At 43.0% G+C, this 23,152-nt stretch overlaps 3 protein-coding genes across 3 annotated transcripts in view; 2 read left to right on the top strand and 1 right to left on the bottom strand.

Moving 5' to 3' along the window:
* Positions 1-7,149, top strand: part of SRPK1 (SRSF protein kinase 1) — a 29,882-nt gene extending 22,733 nt beyond the window's left edge. The window contains exons 10-16 of the mRNA XM_082228210.1: positions 710-935; positions 1,281-1,721; positions 2,475-2,575; positions 3,763-3,870; positions 5,423-5,492; positions 6,019-6,111; positions 6,799-7,149. Of these exons, the coding sequence (XP_082084336.1) occupies positions 710-935; positions 1,281-1,721; positions 2,475-2,575; positions 3,763-3,870; positions 5,423-5,492; positions 6,019-6,111; positions 6,799-6,983 (1,224 nt within the window). The 3' untranslated portion in view covers positions 6,984-7,149. The remainder of the gene's footprint in view (positions 1-709; positions 936-1,280; positions 1,722-2,474; positions 2,576-3,762; positions 3,871-5,422; positions 5,493-6,018; positions 6,112-6,798) is intronic.
* A 1,356-nt stretch (positions 7,150-8,505) lies between these two features.
* Positions 8,506-16,645, bottom strand: LHFPL5 (LHFPL tetraspan subfamily member 5). The gene is made up of 3 exons (XM_082228256.1): positions 15,873-16,645; positions 11,958-12,194; positions 8,506-10,934 (listed from the first exon to the last, which is right to left on the bottom strand). The coding sequence occupies exons 1-3, from the start codon at positions 16,282-16,284 to the stop codon at positions 10,918-10,920; spliced, it is 666 nt and encodes a 221-aa protein (XP_082084382.1). The 5' UTR covers positions 16,285-16,645; the 3' UTR covers positions 8,506-10,917.
* Positions 16,646-16,727: 82 nt separating this feature from the next.
* CLPS (colipase) lies at positions 16,728-23,076 on the top strand. The gene is made up of 4 exons (XM_082228265.1): positions 16,728-17,213; positions 20,916-21,038; positions 22,074-22,196; positions 22,822-23,076. Exons 2-4 carry the CDS (start codon positions 20,955-20,957, stop codon positions 22,966-22,968), a joined length of 354 nt encoding a protein of 117 aa, XP_082084391.1. The 5' UTR covers positions 16,728-17,213; positions 20,916-20,954; the 3' UTR covers positions 22,969-23,076.
* Positions 23,077-23,152: the final 76 nt, after the last annotated feature.

Raw genomic sequence — 23,152 nt, 5'->3', positions numbered from 1 at the left:
ATATGATGTGAATTGGTCTGTAGTGCACAAAGGTTCCTTGTTTAATATCTGAAATATCTAGAGCAGGCATAGGCAAACTCGACCCTCCAGATGCTTTGAGACTACAGTTCCCATCATCCCTGACCACTGGTCCTGTTAGCTAGGGATGATGGGAGTTGTAGTCTGAAAACATCTGGAGAGCCGAGTTTACCTATGCCTGATCTAAAATGTGGTCAGTTATTATCAATGAGTGCTAGCAATTTACACAAGGAAGAATAATTATGGAGAATTGTTCTGCTATGTAAATGGTACTGACATCCAAGAGCGCTCACCTCAGAGAGGCTTTGTTTGACATCTTCTAATTTGCACTTAGACTGCAATCCTATATCCACTTACATGCGAGTGCCATTGAACTCAGTAGGAATTCTGAGTAAGCATAGGAGTGCATCATTAACAAGCACATACAGTACTAGAATTATGAGAATAGGATTGAGGCTTGTTTGAAATACTGGATTTATGGTGGCAATCCTTTGCTTGCAAACCTAGAAATAAGCCAAATTGAACTCATATAAACATGTATAGGATTGCAGTATAAATGTTCATGATATCCGGATGTTATTTCCTTCTGTTTTCCCTTATTTAACTGCTTTTTCTATATAAAAAGTCTACCAGATTATTTGCAGTAGGCAGTAGGTGCCTGAGGGTTGGTGTATTTGCAATTACCCTACAGGCTGACAAAATGTCGAAAAATAAGAAAAAGAAATTGAAAAAGAAACAGAAACGACAAGCAGAGCTGCTGGAGAAGCGAATTCAGGAAATTGAGGAGATGGAGAAGGAAGCCATCCCACTGCAAGCAGAGCCTGAGGAGCAGCAGGAGGAGCAGCAGGAAATTCCACAGCCACTTGAGCTGCTCTTAAAAGAGAGCCCTCCAGATGAAGAGCTGCCAGAAAAGACAGGTATGGATTTCTAGAAAATATGTGCTTTGGGTGTACTTGGTAATAATGCATCCTTTGAAAGGGAGGAGGTTTTAAAATAATCATTAATAGACATTAAACATAACAGAAGTAATGATAAAAACTCTACAGGAAAAGAAAATATTAACAGATCATTATTGTTACCATAGGAATTAGCATTTTCCCAGCATATGTAATGGACATCTTAAGCCACTGTTTATAAGTGGTTAGAACAGCTGCAGTATTGCATACTGTTTGCACTTCGTACCTAATCACTAGTCATTAAAACACGTTTAGTTATAACTCCATCCTCCTCAATAAGTTTTCTGGTTTTTCTGTTTTATCTAGATGACATTTCCCTTGTATCAGAGCAAGCTGTCTTAATGGAAGGAGTTGAAAAATGCATAACAGAGATCAACTGTAATGGAGTGATGCAAATGGCTACCTTCTCAGAGTCCATCAACCAAGTGTCAGTGAGACTCGAGGAAGACCTTCACAATGCCAATGATTGCAGCAGGCCCTCTCAGGAGCAGGAGGAGGAGGAAGAGGAGGAGAGCTGTGCTTACAACCAAAGTAATGGTGGCCCAGAGGCCAGCATACAGGAAGCATTATCAGACTCCTGCGAGCCCTTAATTTCGGAGGTTGCAGATTCAATGATATGCCAAGCAACTTCAAGTGACGGACAGTATTTTAGTGAACAGCAGATCAGCCATTTGCAAGAGAGCATCAGGGCAGAAATCCCTTCAGAGGATGAGAATGAGAATAATGAGTCATCTGAGAACAGCCAAGGTACAGGACATGGGTTCTGTATAAGCAATCAATTGTGCAATTTTGACGCAAACCGTGTTATGGAATATGCCACAATCATGTTGATATATTATCAACATTTCCTAAGCTTTCAAAGCATTTCTCACACATGATCATGATAATCTTACAGTAGCATTCCTTGTAAGGCACGCTAGTATTGTTTTTTCCCCATATGAAGGGAGAGGCAGGGAGAAGCCAGATAATGGCTTGTTTAAAGTCATCCAGCAAAGTCTGAGGTGAGATTAGACAGGGCATGAGTTGGCTTTAGTTTATTCCCTGTCCTTTATTGTGCTTCATTGTGAAGTGAAAACTTCCCTATTAGAGCTGGTCCTGGTTCTAAGGGAAGAGAACTGTCAAGGTTCTTCCTTTCTCCATAACACATGGCTTGAAGATTCTAAAAGTTAAATAGTTAAAGTCAACCACAATTTGCCAGGTTTGGAAAAAGTGACAAGCTGTGATTGATCACAAACAGAAGCAAGAGCTTCTGGTCTTCCACTTATAGTAGCACTGAAGGAGGAGGGGGGAGCACATGAGCTCAAGGCTTCTGCATTTCTTGTCGCATTAAGCCACGGTTTATAGTGACATCCAAACCAACTCATGGATGTGAAATTAATACTTGACTCTAGACAAGGAGTGACTAGTACTCTAATAAACAATGATGCTTTTAGAATTTGTGTGGCAGATGGTGGGCCTGTCCATGTGGAGTTAACTGGCTGTTGTTTGTGCTGTGCCTAGGAAAATCGGCTGCTGGAAATTTCCTCCTTAATCCTCTTGAGCCTGGGAATGCAGATAAGCTCAAAGTGAAGATAGCTGACCTAGGAAATGCTTGCTGGGTGGTAAGTTTTAAAGCTCTTTCCATACTGTTACAGAAACTGCTGTCTCTTTGCAGTTAGCTCAGGTGAATGTAGCAAACATACCTCTGATATTTCCCCCCATTAATACTGTTTATTAAAAATTGGTTTCACACAGACACCCATACAGACCCCCCACATTCCCACCAAATAAGCAGGAAACCAAACACTAGTGGTACTGTTAGTAGTGGTATTGAAAAATACGCTGACTACAATGAGAAGTGAGATCTAGCTTCTTACATCTTCAATGTAACACTGAGAGTTCATGTGACACGGTTGGATCAGTTCATTGCAGCAAGTTAGTTGGTGACCAGGGGGTCAATGTATGCAAGCAGTATTCTAAACTAACCTGTCCACTTCATTCAAGCCTGTACATAGCCTGAGTATGTAAGTTGGCTTTTCTAATAACGGAAGGTTCCTAACTTGGTTCCAACGTTCCTCCAAAGTGAAGGGGGAGCTCTGGTTCCAATGCTGAGCAACCGTCAGCTTCATAGCCAGCAAAAGAAATAAACTCCTGATACAGAAGTTCACACATCTCCTCTGGAAAGATAGAGAGCAAGGCCTGCTGTGGCAAGGAAGGTGCAATTTGTGATACGTTAGCAGAGATTTCCTGTAATACCTGAGACCAAAAGGTCTGTATCACTGTGTATGAGCACCACTTGTGGTAGTACATGTCGCACGATCAACAGGCATCCAGCATTCTATAGGGAGTGATCCAGTAATCCTCTGTTTGGTAGCAGTACAGATTCATCTCAACACATGTTTGAGACTGGACTCAAGGATAGATAGAGTCGGGTTTTTTGGCACATTGATTTCCAAGGTGCATCTTCAAACTGAGTACCCAAGTTTGCCTCAGCCCCATATTAGAGCCACAAAAGTGACCGCAAGCCTTTGTTGATGCTGTATAGCATCCTAATTAGCACTGGGGTAGGCAGAAGGGAAGATGAGGGTGAGGGAGGGCAGACTAAGTAATGAGCACCAGATAATTGAGAGCTATATTACATCTTGCAGATCTGTCCTCTAATAGCAACACTAGGGGCTCTGTTGACATCAGCTAGTGCCTATACATGCCTTTGAATTCACTGGGATTCATTTCTGAGATGTATTCATTCCCTAGTACATGTCTACTTGGTCTCTGGAATCTCCTTTGATCTCTCATCTTAAACCCACAGCATAAACATTTCACTGAGGACATTCAGACACGGCAATACCGATCCTTGGAAGTACTGATTGGAGCCGGTTATAGCACCCCAGCTGATATTTGGAGTACAGCTTGCATGGTAAGTTCAATCACATTGTCTTAAATCTTTGAAGTGGTGTCCATTGCAGAATTCTGCAGGAATTAAATTACTGTTAAATTGCAATAAGCTGATAGTACGTTTTTATCTGTTTTAAAGTTTTGTCTGCTGTTTTCTTGCTTTTGTTGTGTGTGTGTTTTACATTTGTTATATCCGTACTGCCCTGAAATGAAATGTAGCATGCTATTAGAAATTAAATGAAGCTTTTCATTTAATAGAAGCAAGCTTTTTACTTTTTTAAAAAAATTATTACTACATTGCCAATGTTTGGTAAGGCCTGCTTGTTTCAGACTTCATGGACCAAGTAATTTACAGGTCTAATGCCTAACCAGTTATATGTCTGTGTTCAGTATCAGCAGTTTGGTGAGCAAGGCACTCTGGGATGTGGACCTTGTTTTGAATCAAAATTGTTTGACTAAAAGAATCCTGAAGTATTCATGATACTTGTCAGATGGCAAGGGTGGCTGCTCACGAGTAACCAGGCAGGACTCCGACCTGTCTTTTACAGGTTTTATTTGGGTGCAAACTATTTACAGTGCAGTTACAGATAGGTAGCCGTGTTGGTCTGCCATAGTCAAAATAAAAAAATTCCTTCCCGTAGCACATTAAAGACCAACTAAGTTAGTTCTTGGTATGAGCTTTCGTGTGCATGCACACTTCTTCAGATACACTGAGTTGCAATTAAGTTTGGTCATTACCAAACTTAAAACCATGGAGAGACCTGGTCTGAACAAAGACATTGGATTCTTATCTCATTATACATGACTAGCCATTTTTCACCTTCTCACCCCTTGCCTTTTCCTGTAAGACCTATTGCAGTCGTTAAGAGTCGTCAACAGGCTCATCTCAGCTATCTGCCAATCTCCCATTCCCACCACCCTTCTGAGTAATACCCCTCCCCACCTTCTCACTATATAGAAGGATCTGGCAACTTCGGTTTCAGTGTATCTGAAGAAGTGTGCATGCACACGAAAGCTCATACCAAGAACTAACTTAGTTGGTCTTTAATGTGCTACGGGAAGGAATTTTTTTATTTACAGTGCAGAACCCCAAAGTTCATGTCTGCCTCAATCGCTTGCAGAATCCGGGAGTGCCTGTTTCCTGGACCTCCTCCAGCATAAAAGCCTTGTTACGCCCAGCCTTTTCCTTCCCTCTTTGTGCTTTGGACTTCTGTGCAGGGTGGGCGACGGAGGGGGCGTGCTTCCGTCCTGGACGGCTTTGCCAGAAGTGGTGCTGAGGCTCCCACCAGCGTCCTCTGGTCCTTTCACCTCTTCCCCACTGGAGGTGGGGTTTTCCTCATCACCGGAAGAGGAACTGCTTCGTAAGATTTTCGGAGGCTCCCTGTAACACAACTGCCCTTCTGTTTCCCACCCCTGTTCTGATGGCAGGTCCCTGACATACTCTTTCAGCACCATAATTTAGAGTGGATTCCTTTTCTCTGCACACCAATGTGTGATTAGCATTGTGGCTTTTATACCAAATGACTGTATTCCCCCCAAAGACCCTGAAAGTTGTCTGACATTTCCTTGTTTAGGCCTTCGAACTGGCTACGGGTGACTATCTGTTTGAGCCTCACTCTGGAGAAGATTACTCAAGGGATGAAGGTGTGTACCTACTACTTCTAGTACTTTAAATTATTTCTGCACATAGTTCCTACGCAAGGGGGTTTGGAAGTTCTAGCTCTACAAAGCAAGACCTCAAAAAGAGATCTAGCCTCTTTATTCTGTTGAGAGCTTTTAATACTGGTCTGCTGGAGTCTACTGGTACATTATGCAGCTCATTTTCAATATAAGATTTAAAAACAGATTGTTTTAAGTTCCAGCGTGTTACTGTTAGTCATTTATTAAATAATCAATGGTTTGTTTTTAACAGCATTAAGTTCCTTGAAATATTTTTAATAGAAAGGTAACACATAAAAAGGACTATTCCCAATGTAGAGATTTATGTCTGCCAGAATAGACTGACCCCGAGCAATAGAAAATGGGGGGGGGGGGGAGAGGAGAGAGAACAGGACAAACACTCAAATCCAGCAGGGAAGAAGGTAGAAAGAGCACACTAACTGGATGAAAGCCATTGTGTGTTAATACTATTGCATATTATTTCTTTCATGCCCTCTCCTGGGGAATACAGACCATATTGCATTAATCATAGAACTTCTGGGGAAAATACCTCGCAAGCTCATTGTGGCTGGAAAATACTCCAAGGAGTTCTTCACCAAAAAAGGTAAGGCGAAAATAATCTGAGGTTGAATGGCTGAGGGTTCCAGACCTGGGGTAGTTGGAATATCTAGTTTTTATTATTTTGCTTGTTTGTTTTCTTTTATAATAACAAAGCGCCCATTTACTTTGCTGACATATATGAGCAATGGCAGAGAGGGTTACTCATTTGCTTATAATTATTTCTACTTTTCATTCATTGGAAACAAAGTCAGACTTCTTTAACCATTGGGGCCCCTTGGGCCACTGGTCAGGAAGCTTCAGCCTACAGGCTGTATTAGGCCCACTGAGGTCCCATTTTGGCCCACAATGCCATTTGTCCTGCCCAAGTCCTGCCCACCTGACATTGTATGACAGCAAGTGTAGAGCAGGATTGGGATTTAGGCTTTTTGGAAAGTGAGGAAGACAGAGAACATGGAATACCAGACTTCTCAAAAAAATTTCCCAGAGTCCAGACACTTCCTTAAAGTGTAGTCCATATTTGGCACAACGCTGCCTAGCTATCACTACTTCATACAGTCCATAATTTACAACTTGCCTTGCGCTGGGTGTTAAATTTGAAAGAGAAAAAATACTCCTTTTTCTGTTGAGCAATATCATTTAGAAGGGAGCGTTAGAATCCTGATACTTGTTCTGTTTGCCTTCCTGTTCATGTTAATGTGAGCCTTGTTAATCTTCCTGTCATTGTTCTCAGGTGATCTGAAGCACATCACCAAACTGAAGCCATGGGGCCTTTTTGAAGTTTTGGTGGAGAAATATGAGTGGTCCCAAGACGAGGCAGCTGCATTCACAGACTTCTTATTACCTATGCTGGAACTGAATCCTGAGAAGAGAGCTACAGCAGCACAGTGTCTCAGGCACCCCTGGCTCAACTCCTAGATGTATTGGCCCTATAACCGGGTTTACAGCATAATATATACACACCTAGATGTCCCAGCTGCCCCTTCCCTCTCCTCCCAGGTCAATTTTTTCCTTGTTGATTTTCAGAGTGAAGCTTCTCCTTGAGGGCTTTTGAGATTTTAGATAAATCTAACCGTTCATGTGAGTTTGTGTACTCGACTCAGTAGGGACTATTGTCAGCCAGTGGGCGTCCAATATGTTTTGCCGTGATTGGAGTTTGCCAAAGAGTTTTTACAGGAATGTGAAATGACCCCTGACTCTCTTCCTTACTCAAGTACCTAACCCTGAAGGTGTGGGGAAATCTCCATTGGGACACACTCCCTTAACTATATTGCCGTCATCCCAAGGGGGATGTGAAGAGCTGTGAATCCCTCCTTAGCTCACTGACTCTGGGAGTCATTTTCTTAGTGCACATCCAGTTGCTGACAGTAAGAGGAGAAATGGCAGATGGCACCAAGGTGGTAGCTCCATGTGGAGCACTGAACTCGACTCAACTCATTCCTAAGGTGTCTGCTCTGCTGCTTGGGTAACTTTCTTTTTTGCTCGTTATTCTTTTTCTCTAGTTTTAGCCATTTAATCCTTTGAAACGACCTCTTATGAACTGTACCTCTCTTTTTTTAGCACCATTTTTTTTGACCCCTCCATGTTCACTTGAGTTTCTGAGTCCCATGAAATAAGCTGCTCTCCAAAGCCGTAGCATGTGAACTCCAGTAAGTTTCACATGGAAAATAAAGGCAGCCGGCATTGGCAGAGGTCACTGTCTCTTTACAAGTATGGCTCTGTGCATTTGTTGGCTGCAGAGGGGCAGCCAGGTTGCCCAGGTTCAGTGCCAGACTTGCCCAACATGCAGCCCCAGGCAATACGGGGCTTGCCAACAGTGTACAGTGGCCCAAAAGGCATTTGACGATGGCATGGTTTCTGCAACAAAAGCCAGGAGGTGATCCAGCCCACGGCAGACCACTTTTTCCATAGGTCTCCCTTATGCCCCCAGGGGCCTTGTTGGCCTTGTGTGAAATTGTATTTTTAGGAGAGAGCAGTTACGTTTTCAGTCTGGAAAAATAGGATATGTTCTTCCTTTTCAACAATAAGGAAAGATAATATTGGGGGCTGTCTTTCCAGCTGTGCCCAGACTATCAATCACCCTATTTCCAAAGGTTAATGAATGTAATGATATATATATCCTGTTAACTGTCCAAGGTGCTGGACTCTAGAAATCCCCTTTTGAATAGAATTTCTTCCTATGTATTAACAGCAGAACAAATAATCTAGGGGAACAGAGTAGTTTGAATCTTCCCCACCCACCCCTAGAGATGAAGTGTCAAATTCTGTTCTCCAGAATCATTACAGCCATTGTTGCTCAGCAGAGAATATACAACGCAAGCTTGTAAAACTCCTAGGAAAAGGGGTTAGTTGTGACTGACTCTTGTAGGCTTTTTATTTTATTAGAAAGATATGTAACTCTTGCTAGTTTTACAATGAGTATCTCCTAGGTTTTCCCAGGTTTGTTTGTGGTTTTTTTTAAATCCCCAGCATCTTGCTCAAATGTAAGGTTTGGAGACTTCCCATGGACCAAATAGGCCTTTGAGATTGCAAAATTCTCCCAGGCTGGAAACTGCTGGAGGACTCAGAATTGAAGGCACTCTGAGGGACAATTCAATGCAAAAGCTACCAGCAGGAAAACACTCTTCTCGGTTGTTTTCTCTTGGCAGAAATCCCAGTTTATAGTCATCTTAAACCCTCGTTATCCTTTGCAAAAAAAATCTGGTGCAGTTTTATTTTACTTTATCTTAAATGGAAGTTTAACCATCATACCTCCTTCACTTTCGAATTTGGCTGCACTGTCATATTATACCTGACTGAGGCTTTTGCAAAATCTGTGCTGCATGTCCATTTAGGAGATCTTAAGCAATGTTCTCTTTGTACAATCTTAAGATGAAAAGGAAAAGGTTCCAATAGTTTTAAATGATACTCCGGTTATCTAAAGTATCTTCTTCACCTCCAAGAAGCACTTCTTTGCTTGACTGTAAGGATCGAAATAGAATGTATAAATACATACTTTCTTTTTGAATACTGTGAAAACTTGCTGGCAGGGAGAATTGAATTTCCGGTGTCAATGCAACCTAGTTTGCATCAACATCTTGCCTACCTGAATGGAACAAAATGCTCCTGGTGTGGGGGCTGCATCTCTTGGGTTTTGATATAGGTTCCCCTCCACCGAAGAAGGCTGCTGCCACCTCTTTTGCACTAAGAGAGAAGTTCTAGGATAATACAAGAGGTAGCTTGTCAGGATCGCCTACATATTTGGGGGCTCACATTGGATTCACTCAACTTCCAAATTGCCATAAAGTGCTCACTAACAGATTTGTACTTGTTTTGTCGTTCTAAAACCTGAAGGAAAAAAATACATTTTTATTCTTTCTATTGGGTGCATTGTCTTTTTTTCTTTGTAAATGCAGCAGCACAATAAACAGGTTATTAAATAATCCACAGGTACTTTTGATATGCTGTCTATATTCATCCACAGGTTTCGTACAGTAGAGCCTCTTATCTGAACAGGCTGTGAGACAGTGAGAAGCTTAAATTAAATCCAAGCACTGCTGTGTTATGGGGATATAGTGATCTAGTTGCATGGCTGCAGGGCAGGAAAAGGAAACAAAGACTATTGGTGGCTGATGAGTTCAGGAAATGGTGGTCTGCTTTTAGACTGCTGGAGAAAAGATGATGAAATTAATTCTTGAAAGCATAAACCACAATGCATAATTGATCAGACATTTCATTATCATGGTCTAAGTTAAGATTTACATTACAATACTAGCAGCTTATTTTAACTCTGTATCATCTTAATGCAGTACTGGTTTCATTGCAGGAAGAGATGTTTGAATTGTCCCAGATAATTAACCATAAAGAGAAATCCAGTTAATACTCTTGGGTTTCAAAGTAGATCTGTTTAGCATAATCTTATCATTTGAGTTTATTTCTAATACGCTCTTTGCAGTGGACAGAGCCTACTGCAGAGATGCATTACCCAACTACTAGCATGTTTTGCTTGTTCTGTGGTTCTTTTGGTATCTTAGTGGGATATTTTGTAAGGCCAAGGGAGGGGAGGGTTAGCTTTGTGGCTGATGTCTGGGACTTGCTTATAGACCTATTTTCCTTGGATGCGAGTATTACTGCATCTTGTTGGTACTGCTAATTTTTGCTGCAGATTTCTTTCATTTCTGCTTTACGGAAAACCTCAGTAGGCTACACTAAACATAAGAACAGAATAAAAGACCAAATTCTGAAATCTGCAAGCAACTGCACACCTAACAAGAGATATTCTCCATGGTCAGCAGCTCTCCTTGATGCACAGCAAACTCATGACTGGAAGGAAGTTTCACGATCACTCTATAGTGCAGGGTAGAAAGTCATTCTTCAAAGAAGGAAGTCTACTATCCTCCTGGGCGTGCCTGTCATTGGGTCTCAGTTACTTTTGTGGCTTTCCACTCTGGCTTCATGTAAACAAAGGAGGGAACAGATTGCTTCACATAGGCTGCTTGTTACTTATTATATGCCTGCATTGTCTCTTGATTGATTGGATCCCTCAGTTAAAAGAGAATGTCATGAATATGTTGATTCTTGCATAGCAGATCTTCAGTTCAAGAATATTTGGGTATAGTTCTTGGCAAAGGCAAAGGTTTTGAGAATCTAGCAGGTGATCTTTCCGGAGAAAGAAGGGTTAGTTTTCCGAAAGGAGTCCTCACTCTCCCCCCCCCCCCTTTGTGGTGCCTTTGGTTTTGTGTCATAGCGCAATTGAATGTCTGCAGGCAATAAAAGTCTGGGAGCGTATCAAGCAGCCTTCTGGTCTCCAGCGTCATAGTTGGAATGTGTATGTCGCCTACTTCAGTCAAGGTACACTTGAGGTTGTTTGTCTTCATTCATTTCCTTCTTCTGCAAGACAAAAAACAACAACATTCAACAAATGGTGACCCTGAAAAGTATCCAGGCCTCATGACTACTATTAAAGGAGCCCTTGTTTCATGACCCAAAAGAGTGTCATGATGCACACGAGCCCACACTTACTGAGGGAGGGGAGAAGGTGTGTGATGTGCAGCCTGAGCCTCTAGTACTAAATTGAAAGCCATCACTAGCCATGATTATATATGAAAAAAGGATGTCACTCCCTTTCTGTATTTGCAATTTACGCTTGCAGTTAATGAGAACTGGCTCAATTTAGTACCCAATGTACCAATAAGGACTGCACTGGAAGTGTATCGGCTTCATCACAACTGACTAGACCTGAATTCCACGGATGAGCAGGGCTTTGAAGGATGACGGACAATGAGGAAAAGATAGATCATCTCTCCACAGGGCTATTGCGGTGCTGTTTAGTATCTAGCAAACATATATTTAAGGGGAGAGTCATACCTACACCTGCTAGAAGCTTGCTTGGAGTTGTATACATAGGCTTGAGTTTTTGGCATTCATGCAGAAGCATTTGCATTACAGGCTGTTTTTCAGGGATATAGTTATGCAGAAGCCTTGACATGTGCACCCTTCAAGTAAGCCCTCTCTATTAAATACTTGGTTTCTCCCTGTACCATGGCACAAGGACTGAGCTCCCCACCACCACATGATGAAGCAACTATGCTCAAGTAAAGCAGGTGTGGTCAGTACCTGGATGGGAGGCAAGTTGGATACTATTTGCTAGCTGGAGTTTCACCATGGAAGAAAGGCTGGATGTAAAAGTAATAATTGAAATAAACTCAAATTGCCCACTGCAGTTACTGTTGCTGCATGAGCACACATCTGGGTAAACTATGCAGTTAAGCACAGCTCGGAACCACAATTCCCTCATCATATCCCATAGTCCTGGCACTTCTGAATGCATGCCTAATGCTATCCTACAAGGTATTAGTCGGTTGGAGGTTGGTGTCTGCCCTGAGAGAGATTCCATATACACAATAGGATCACCTTTATTATCCACTTGGAAGTCAGATGGAAGGAGATTGTCTTGCCGGTTGCCAAGCACAAATGCCAAGAAGGAGAGAATGAAGGCGTCCAGGATCCCAATGATGCAGAGGATGTATGCCCAGCGCACTGTGCACACCCCCAGTGTGTATTTGTCAGTCTTCTCACCACACATACGTTTTACCTCAGGTGAGTCCCAGCCGTCAGGGTAGAGCAGGCAGCCTATTGACAAGCCTGCACCTGCAGGGAAAGATGCTTTGCATTAAAAAGATTTCCAAATAGATGACTGCAGGCCATACGTGATCTCATCTTGTCTCATTCAGGATGTTTGCATGGTGCAATAAGGTTATCGAACATAATCTTGGTTCCAGTAATGTCTTTCAAATCTCTCCCAGAAATTGTGGGATGGAGGGGGAAGAGAGGCTGAATGAAAAGAGAGCCAAACGGCACAAATGGAGTGCTTTTGCTCAGTGTTGCATCAGTGGTGACACAAGGCAGAATCTCTTGCAAACTGCCACTCGTCTCCACAGCATGGAGAAGGTCATTGCCATTCAGCGTCTCTGCCTTTGATGGGCACAGTTCTATGTTAGCTTAAGTAGTGATGATATGAATGTGTGGAAGCAATTTTCAGCACCAGGTCCTTCACTACAGAGTAACCACACCCCAACCTCATGCATCTAGGACTAGGAAGAAGGCTGCTAGATATGGTTTATCATTGTAGTTGGCGCCTTGTTTTTCTGGAATATAACTTATATGCCTCATGCAATCTACTGTTTCTCTTAAGTGCACATGCATATAGTTTGCCTGTGACATCAGCATATTGTATCCCGTACATTTAAGTGGTATGGTTGTAGCATCTCTAAAGAATAAGTCTTGTTCGAGTTTCTTTGCTGAGAGATGTAATTTTGCATCATTTCTTTGTTCCCTTAGCAACACTTCAGTTCCAGGATCTTGAATGCAAAATGACTTCCCTTGGGACCACTTGCATTATTTATGACAACTTTATTTAGATATCTGAGATAACACATCGCCACAGTTAAACGCAGAAGATGCTTTACACATTACAAAAGGGATCTGTGAATTGTTCTTCAGCAGTGCCTGGGGCCGCATCCATCACAGGAAGCAGTGTGAGGACCAAGTCCTCTGCAAGCACAGCAGCATCTTCGCTGCTGAGTTGTGCCACTGCAATAACTAATGTAGATCCCTTTTGTAATATAATCCTGTCTAAAGAGGGATGCAGAATGGTGGTCGCAGTACATTCATGTGTTTTTACAACACTGCACAGACATCCTAAGCCAACGGGAGATCCCCAGATTCAAGATGTTACTGGCTTTATTTCACCTGTAGTAATTGTGTTAGGGCATTTTATCTACACTACAGATATGGTTTAGCTAATCTGATGGACTGCTCAATTTCTGCGCCGTAGAGAATCCTGTAATAGTAGCTCTGTGAGAAAGAACTGTGGATTTTTCTTGGCACCTCGTCTAACTCTGAATTACATTAATCTTTGGGGGAAACTATGAAAGTTAAAGGGTTAAAACAGTAATATGCACTTGTGGTGTTCCTATTCCCTTTGAAATAGAATCCAAGAGCTGAATGGGACTGACAGTCAGCCTAGCTGGCCTGTAACAAAGACAGACAAGCCACTAATGAGATATCTACAGATCATTAACCTCTCCTACAAGGAGAACAGAAGCTGCTAATGGAGCAAAAAGCTCAAGATGACTCATCCAAACAAACCAAGCTGTAAACAACCAAATAAGCCAGGATTACTGCATAAGTATGGAATAGGGTTCATTTAGGTAGCATTGCTGTTCTGAATTAGACTTGTTTAAGTGCTTCTGTTGTCATGGAATCATTATTTGTATGTTAACACAAGCCCTTCTGGGCTGCACAAGCATTTTTCATCACTGGCAAGTGTGGTAGAAAAAGCATCCAGTAAAGCTCTGTTAATATCCATTGTGAATGTTCTTTCTGTGACATGCAGCAATTGATGCTCTAAAGCAGCCACATGGTCATAGTTACAATACTTTGATATACTACTATACACCAGTGCATCAAGAGACAGTATAACCTCTGTTGCAGAGCATTATTTCATGCCAGTAATAAATGTGCTGCTTTCTGTCTTCCTTGCTTACAGACACAATTGATCTCTGCCGCTAGGAATTGTGATAGCCTAGACTACAATGCCATAACATGATGATGACTCTCTGGCACTGCTTTCTCCCTAGGATGGACTTTATAAAGAAAGAAAACTGAATTATTAGCTTCCCATAAGCTTCCTCTTCATTATAACCAACATCCCTTCCTGTCTTAGATCTTAGTTGGTGTTTCTGCTGTGACGTCTACTTAATGTGCCATGCACAGTTTGATTTGACCTTCTCTCCCAGATTACACTGAAATGTATAAATGTTATCTTTCCAGAAAGCAGAGGTTCATTCTTCACACCCTGAGATCTCAGACAATTCTGTAAGTCTTTGGTAAATAAGTTCAGTGACCCTCCAGTTCAGAATAAATGGGTTCACTGGTCATGTATGGGATTAAGATACTAAACCAGTAAGATGAAGAGTCATACATGGTTTAAATAGTCTCCTACAGTTATGCAAGTGGGTATCATAAAATAGATCAATGCTGCTATTTGGCATTTTCCTTGGCAGCCAATATGGCAACATGAAACATGAAATTTTGCACATGAAATCATTAAACACCCACCCACCCCTGCTTACCCATCCTTTTCTTTTCCTCCTGTGTTTCTGCTCTTTGGTCACTGTGAGCCACTTGCAGGCCTTTTCAAGCCTCTGACTCCCAAGCTTTGGAGACAGCTGGAACCAGAGGCTTCCCTTATTATTCTTATTCTTATTCTCATTATTAATTACATTTGTATACCGCCCTATACCCGCAGATCTCGGGGCGGTTCACAGGATAAAATCAGAATATAAAACCACAAAATACAGTGTTGTTCATCTTGGTTTATGCCACCAATGTCTCTCACCAAATGTATCTTCCACCTGTTGAAGCAGAACTCTGCAGGTAATATAAGAAGACTATCAACATTTCTCACTGGTGTAAATATTTCAAAAGGTTTCAAGTGTCTTGATTATATGTCAACTTCTTCTGCCTGTAGAATTGCACAGACCTAGCAGGACTGAGTCTGGACAGCTAAAAGCTTCACCAAATCCTAGCTGTGCCTTCTCTTGGACATTGCCATTACTAGCAGGGCTTAATTAGGCAGTCACTCTTGTTCATTACGTAAACACCAGATTAAACAGGATAATCTACGGAGAGTAGAAAGTTGACTGTAGTCCATGAAAGCTTATGCCATACTGAATTTGTTTGTCTTTGAGGTGCCACAAGACTTCATCGTTTGCACTGCAATAGACTGATCTGCCTACCCCTCTGGAAATTTAAGGCAAAAAGACTTCACATATTGCATATTTAAGTGTACGTTCAAAAATAAGAAAATATGAATTGTACAAGGATTCACTTGCCATCATATGAAGCACATAGGTGCACTGATCAGGGAGCAATGATTGGCTGCAGTGACAATTTAGGGTTTGCATCCATGTAATCTGGGCAACCACTTGTATAAGAAGTTGGAAATGCTTTATTTCCTCTAAGGAACTGATATATACAATCCAAAACCAATTTCAATTACCATCTTATGTACTGGGAGCTTCAGCAGCAAATTTAATATTCCGAAACCTGGTTTGTGTTGGTGCCAATGTAGCGTGAATCCAAAATGGCCACTGGCAGATTTGAATTATATCTACACAGGTGGCCTTTGGAAAACAGAGGCAAAGAGCTATGTTGTCCCCAAATGGTATTGCTTGGCCCTGAGGCTACTCCCATTAGCGCAGGTGTGTGACTCTTACAAGAGTGTCTTCCCCTCTCCCTCCAGGTCCCCTAAGCCCCACTCACATGCCGCCAGCTGCATCCAAGCGCACACCTTGAAGACAGTGGCTGCGTTGCAGAAGAAGAAGAGGCTGAAGCAGAAGATGCAGCCAATGATGAGGAAGGTTGAGATGCCCACAAAGAACATGGCTGTTTTGAAGGCACTTGAGGGGATGGTGCCAAAGTCCAGCGGGCTGCCCTTGCAGATGAGTTCCCCTGTAAGGGCATTGCCAATGCAGTAGGAGAAAAGGCCAAAGTAGCCAGCCTGTGGTGTGTCAATGCTGTCCCCGATCCAGTAGGGCTGGATGAAAGTCACCACCATGATCACAGCAAAGCAGAGGGTGAACAGAGCCCACAGGACCCCCATGGCTCGGGCATTCCTCACATAGTTGGTGTGGTAGATTTTTGCTGCCTCCTGGGCTGGGAGCATCTTCCCCATGGCGACTCCTAGGGTGGGTTGTTTCTTCTAGGAAACGGGTGGTAAGGGTCAGCACCGGACAGGGGTCCTAGGAGGTGAAAGTCAGGCGCTCAGCAAGCTGGCTGCTTCCTTACGCCAGGAAATGGGAGGGGGAGCAGCGGGTAGATGCTCTGAAGCTGCGGAATTGGGGCTGCAGGCTCAGCTTCGCAGTCCTAGCCAGTACCTCAGGGCTCTGGGAAGTAGCTCTAGACTCAGAGACCCTTCCCGGGCTTCAGACGTCGGGTCTCCAGAATGCCTCTTAAGTTTCTGTTCTGATCTGCTCCCTGAGAGCCTGAAGGTTACTTAGCCGTGGCTCCTCCTCCTCCTTTTCCCGGATCTCCCGGTTTCTAAGCGGCGCCTGCCACATGCCCTTCGAAGCTCCTCCCTGCTGTTGCTTCGCCCGTTCTCTCTTCCGCGCTCTGCTTCAGCACCACGGACAGCGACCGGCAGATAAAGCCAAGGGGAGAGAAGGGAATGGAAGGCGAGGAGAACGAGGGGGAAGGAGGCAGGCTGCAACAGCTGCGCGCAGCACGAATATACACTAAATTGGACGAGGCGGGGATACAATCCGATCCGGGTGTAGGACGGGGACGAATGGCAATTTTGAACATCTATTTATGCCTTTGGCATCCAAGTGGGGACAGTGGTTTTCCAGGCTTTCATCAGCCACGTCCTCCAGGACTAACTGAAGCTTAGTAGGGTTTTATCAATGAATTGTTCGTTATTTTCATGATTGACCCATTATAATTCTGACTCCCTCAGAGACCAAGTGCTCATACCTGCTGTAATGCAAAGGAATGCTAGCTGCTCTCTATTCGCTGTATAAAATATATTCATTACCTCTGAATCACAACAATTCATATTCTGTGGTTTGAGGAGGTGTTCTGCAAGAATGGAGACAACTTTCCAAGGTAGCTACATTTTTTTGCATTTTTCAAGGTCTTTGGAATATTCAAGGGAAATGTAGCTTGAAGCTTACGGTTAAAAAATGTTTTTATGAAGTTTGTGAGTTTGTTTCCAGCAACTTTGCAGTGGCATGGATAATACAACTGTGGGTTGAGCAAGGAACAGGGTGAAGCAACCATAAAACCATATCTTCATTCCATCTTCATTCCATCTTCATTCCATCTTCATTCCATGCCATGCCATTACAAGGTTTGGAAGGGCTAGAAGCAAAACAGAAAATGCCACCCCCTCACCACTGAGCACCCACAGCACTCCCACCCACCTGTTCCTCCTCCATTGCACACCTGCAGCCAGGCACACACCTACACACCAGCTGCCACCTGTTGTTGGCAGAGAGGGTTAAGCACACAGAAGAGGGGGGAAGGTCAGCAAGTACAGGCCATGCTTCATGGAGGCTGTGTCTGCCACCCCTCCCATCTTTCCAGAGCCTGCCACCCCAAGGCAACTGCCTCATCCCACCTCATGGATCGGCCAACCCTGGAAGTGACCCACAGTTTCATCCAGAACGATCCCACCCAAACTCTTTTTTTAAAAAATGATATTTATTAAAGTTTCAAAGAAAAGAATTACATGAATTAAAAAAAGAAAAAAAGAAAGAAAAAAGAAAATATAAAAGAAAAAAATACAAAATACAAAAAAGATAAAAAAACACTTTAAAAAATACATCAATCTTTCCATACCTTACATTCATTTCCTTGTTTCCCTGGCCTCCTCACACCTCCCTTTTTTGTATTCCAATTCAGTTAGTTAATTCAGCAATTTCTTTCCCTCTTTGTTTTTATCTTAGTCCTTTAACATAATATATTATAACTTTGGATTCTCACCTGTTAACAATCCATTTTTACATACACCTTTATAACATTACTGCTTAAACCACTTAACTTCATTCTGACATCATTCTAACATTCATTAATTTTACAATATTTCTGTAAATAGTCTTTAAATTTCTTCCAATCTTCTTCCACCGACTCTTCTCCCTGGTCTCGGATTCTGCCAGTCATTTCTGCCAATTCCATGTAGTCCATCACCATCTGCCATTCTTCCAGAGTGGGTAGATCTTGTGTCTTCCAATACTTTGCAATAAGTATTCTTGCTGCTGTTGTGGCATACATAAAGAAAGTTCTGTCCTTCTTTGACACCATTTGGCCGACCATGCCCAGGAGAAAGGCCTCTGGTTTCTTCAGGAAGGTATATTTAAATACCCTTTTCATTTCATTATAAATCATCTCCCAGAAAGCCTTAATCCTTGGGCACGTCCACCAAAGGTGAAAGAATGTACCTTCAGTTTCTTTACATTTCCAACATTTATTATCGGGCAAATGATAGATTTTTGCAAGCTTGACTGGTGTCATGTACCACTTGTATATCATTTTCATAATATTCTCTCTTAAGGCATTACATGCCGTGAAATTCATACCTGTGGTCCATAACTGTTCCCAGTCAGCCATCATTATGTTATGTCCAACATCTTGTGCTCATTTAATCATAGCAGATTTCACCGTTTCATCCTGTGTATTCCATTTCAACAGCAAGTTATACATCTTTGACAAAATCTTAGTTTTGGGTTCTAGCAGTTCTGTTTCTAATTTTGATTTTTCCACCTGGAAGCCAATTTTCTTGTCCAAATTGTATGCCTCCATTATCTGATAATAATGAAGCCAGTCTCGCACTTTGTTTTTTAATTTCTCAAAACTCTGCAGTTTCAGTCTATCTCCCCGATCCCACCCAAACTCATAACTATATGTTATATGTACCTGGTCCAATTCTCCCGTTCCTCCTCCCATGTGCCCCTGCACCTCCCCCAATCTGCTCTACAGAGTTGAGGGGAACCCAAAACAGATCTGGGGTGTGAGGTACAAGGGGCATACAGGGGAGGGTAGAAGAGGAAGTTCAGTTCAACAACTGGAAGCTTTCCTGCTTGTGCATTGACTTGGCCATTGCCCCTATGGACAACAACCTGTGAGAGTTACAAGCAAGAATGATACCACCAAAGTCACTAATACCAGAGTCATGAGCTGCCTGAGTAGATAATCTAGAATGTCTAAACCAGTGGTTACCCAACTTTTTTGACCATGCCCCACCTAAGCATCTTTAAAATCCTGATTCCCCCCCCCCATGACATATAATTCAAAAAGTGAACTCCTATTCATGTGGAGGGAGCCTAAAAGGCCATTCACTGTTAATAATTCATTCTCGAATTGCCCCTCTTAAAAATCAAATTGCCCCTCTGTGGGGCATGTGCCCCACATTGGGAACCAGAAGTCTAAACTGAAACTTACTTAACTGCTGAGAGCATTCAAAAAATCATCTCCCTGAACACCTGAGCCTGGCCTTGCAATCCAAAAAGTCCACACCTGTGCCCTGAGAAAGTTCCAGCAGGCTGTACCTGTTACTGGACTCAAGGTGATTTCATATCTCAGGCTGTCTGAATAATAGCTCTGGGAAAGAGCAAGCCTTTCACACCTGCCTGCTGTTTCTTATGTTGGCAGTCCTGTTAGATATTCAAGAAGGCGAAAGGGCCATGAAATGAGTAACAGTGAGCAATAAGCTTTTCTGTTGTTTTTACCCAGTGGCACGTTATCCTTTCCTCTGGCAGTATAAGCCTTCCATGAAAGGTAAGAAGGGAGGACCTGCCCTGCCAGATTCATGCCTGGTGTGATTATATCTGCTATATCCAAACATCTGGACACGTGCTCCAGTTCTTTATGAGAGTGTAAACATGCAGGAATAGGCAGAATACAGTGATCAAACCTACAACCTTGGCATTATCAGCACCATGTTCTAACCCAGTGGTTTTCAACCAGTGTTTCATGGTACCCTGGGGTGCCTTGAATGATGGTCAGGAGTGCCATGGGCAACACTGGCCCCCGTCCCTCTTTCTTTCCTTCCTTCCTTCCTTCCTTCCTTCCTTCCTTCCTTCCTTCCTTCCTTCCCTCCCTCCCTCCCTCCCTCCCTCCCTCCTCTGATGCCCTCTCTTGTCTCTGCCTCCCAAAGGCTTGCACAGCTGTTTGTTGCAGCAGCCATGGCTACAAACTCCTCAGGCGAATGATGCCTCTGGCAGGGGGTGCTGTTGCTAGAGTAAGTAAGCAAGTGGGAAAGGGAGCCCAGCCAGCCACCAACCCTTACTGTTGGGAATGGGAGAGACAAGTTCCAAGCCCCTTAGGGGCAGTGTGAGGAGGCACCTCTCTTTGGGGTGAGGCAGGGGGAGAGAGCTCAGAGACCAGGGGTGGCAGCAGAAGCTGCCCAGAGGACTCCCAAGGAGAGGTGGCTGAGGGAACATTCCGCAATGGAGGGAGTTCCAAAAAAGGGTGAGAGGCTGCCAATTCTGCATGCAAGGGGTGACATAACTGGGCTCCTGAGCCCCACAGGGGTGCTGCAGAAAGAATGTAGTTTGTCAAGGGAGCCATGGACTCAGAAAGGTTGGAAACCTCTGTTCTAACCAACAGAGCTATCGAGGCTGACTGCACATGATACTCTCCTGTGGCCTTGGGTGATTTTGACTGGCTTGTTTGTTTTTTCTTTATTTTTAACCCAGACAGCATTTTTCCATCACATGTACTCATATCTTTTGCAAGAAGGCACCCATGTGACTTTGAGGGTAGGCTTTATAAATCTGCAACATGCCATGTTCTGGATTCTCATCCTAGGTGCACCAGATCAAACCTTTGGCTTACTGCTAAGAAGCAATGAAGAGCCCTTGGGTTTTGTTGCTGCTGACACTTGCCTTGGCAGAGGCCTTTTCTAGCCAAAGAGGACTCATCTTGAATCTGGTAAGAGGTTACTGGGTACTCTTGCTGTACCCTTTCCAGAAGCATCCCTGATGCGAGGGATTTGCCATGTTGTCTGGCTCTTGGGATTTTCTCTAGTATTGAAATTGCTACCCAGTCATGTAATAGGGAAAGACTTTTACAGGGAGTTCTTCAGACACTTTGTTTGATTTATGCATATGATCCATTTCAGGATTCATTTCAGAAATGCTTTAGTTGCCCCAGTTCACTTTAGGAATAGGAGTATCAAACAAACACTTTGATTATTAGGGTACTCTAGGATATCAGCATAAAAACCAGGGCACACAAGGTACCTTCCTGCCTATATGGGAAGTTTCTTTCGTGAGGTTGGGGGATGATGACAACACAGTATCTTTAGTGGCAGCTTGGAAAGGACATGAGTGCGGCAGAATCAACTTTATGTTACTTAAATATAAGGTCCATAAGATTCCATGAAATCCTCTATTCAGGGAATATAGACCTGTGAGAGCTGGGTTTGGCTTCCAGCTTTCGTATCACTCCCTTGGTTGGCTGGCTTTGTTCTCTGCTATGCTTTGGGAATGGATGGTGGTTCATCTGGCCTTCCTCTTCATGCTAAAGATAAAATATAAAGGACTCCTGGACTGTTAAGTCCAGTTAAAGGCGCCTATGGGGTTGCGGCATTCATCTTGCTTTCAGGTCAAGGAAGCTGGCGTTTGTCCACAGACAGCTTTCTGGGTCATATGGCCAGCATGACTACATTGCTTCTGGCACAACAGAACACCGTAACAAGTGCCAGAGTGCACAGAAGCGCCATTTACCTTCTCACCACAGCAGTACCTATTTATCTACTTGCACTGGCATGCTTTCGAAGTGCTAGGTTGGCAGAAGCTGGGACAGAACAACGGGAGCTCACTCAGTCATGGGGATTTGAACCACTGACCTTCTGATTGGCAAGCCCAAGAGACTCAGTGGTTTAGACTACAGCACCACCTGCATCCATCTTCATGGACATTTATCCTGTTGCTCACACCTTATCTAATCATGGTTACCTTATAGGAGAATGGAGAGTTATGTCTCAACAGTCTCCAATGCAAAAATGGATGTTGTCACAGAGGGAGTGGCCTAAGCCTGGCTCGTTGTGCAGACAAAGCAGCTGAGTTTCAGGAGTGCTCTCGGTGGGTAAGTGGCATTTCCTATTCCTTAGGAGTGACTGGTGTTTCTTCTGGCCTTCATCTTCTTTGTTGGTGGCTTAAAGATGTCAGTGGAGATTCAGAAGAATGTCACACAAGAAAGAAGAAGCTAGCAGAGAGACGAATAGAGAGAAGTATTATGATCATAATGATGGGCTGGGAAGATTAAGCTAAGCAGCAGAACTAAAGTTAGAAGGAATGAGTGTAAGTGAAGGATGAAGCAAAAAAAGAGAGCCAGTGAAGGTAATTACAACTGTGAACCTGAGAGATACTTAGGAAAGTGAAGGAGGATGTAGTGGTATTGGATGAAGTAATGAATTTTGGAGATGGTGAGAAGCTGAAAAGATTTGTGTGAGAGAGTGAACATGAGAAGAAGCAGAATTGAATTAGATTATTTTTTAAAAAGTCTTCTGGAAGAACCCATCACTCACTTTAAAGCAGCCTCATATATATGGCAAATATTCTGAAGTTGGTATCAAATACAGTGAAAAGTGAGGAGTGCAGGATGATGTCCAAGCCTAGTCAGCTTAGCAGAATGGAGAAGACATTGTATACGTAGCTTTTTCCTCTAGTCAAGTTGTGAATTCTGATCTACATCTTTGTATCTCTTGCAGCACCTTACTGGGATATACTACAGGTGTCCCTGTGAAAATGGATTAAGCTGTGAGGCTGACAGGACAATTATCGGGACTATCACCAACACCGACTATGGCATTTGTGAGGACCCAGCAAGAAAATTAAAAGTTGAGGAAAAACATTAAAGATGCACTTGCTCTCCTATTCTCCTCTGTGATTATTATTCCTCAATGTAATTCCTACCTCTGTACATATGTTGCAGTTTAATTGGCCACATGGTCCTTTCTGATGTCTCAGTGGAAGAAAGCAGCTGACACATGGGCACAGCACTCTGCATAAGGAACTCGTCGGCAGAGTGAAGGAACGTAG

Source organism: Podarcis vaucheri (genome assembly GCF_965113315.1).
Source record: "Podarcis vaucheri genome assembly, chromosome: 6".
Classification (NCBI taxonomy): domain Eukaryota; kingdom Metazoa; phylum Chordata; class Lepidosauria; order Squamata; family Lacertidae; genus Podarcis; species Podarcis vaucheri.
This window is presented reverse-complemented; position numbering and strand designations above follow the sequence as displayed.

Bases quoted from the DNA above. Each gene is read 5' to 3' on its own strand.
- LHFPL5 (XM_082228256.1), bottom strand. From the start codon at position 16,284: ATGGGGAAGATGCTCCCAGCCCAGGAGGCAGCAAAAATCTACCACACC. The intron at 12,195-15,872 runs GTGAGTGGGGCT...CTTTCCCTGCAG, and splicing joins TTGGATGCAGCTGGCGGCAT to GTGCAGGCTTGTCAATAGGC.
- CLPS (XM_082228265.1), top strand. From the start codon at position 20,955: ATGAAGAGCCCTTGGGTTTTGTTGCTGCTGACACTTGCCTTGGCAGAG. The intron at 21,039-22,073 runs GTAAGAGGTTAC...GTTACCTTATAG, and splicing joins GAGGACTCATCTTGAATCTG to GAGAATGGAGAGTTATGTCT. The intron at 22,197-22,821 runs GTAAGTGGCATT...TATCTCTTGCAG, and splicing joins TTCAGGAGTGCTCTCGGTGG to CACCTTACTGGGATATACTA.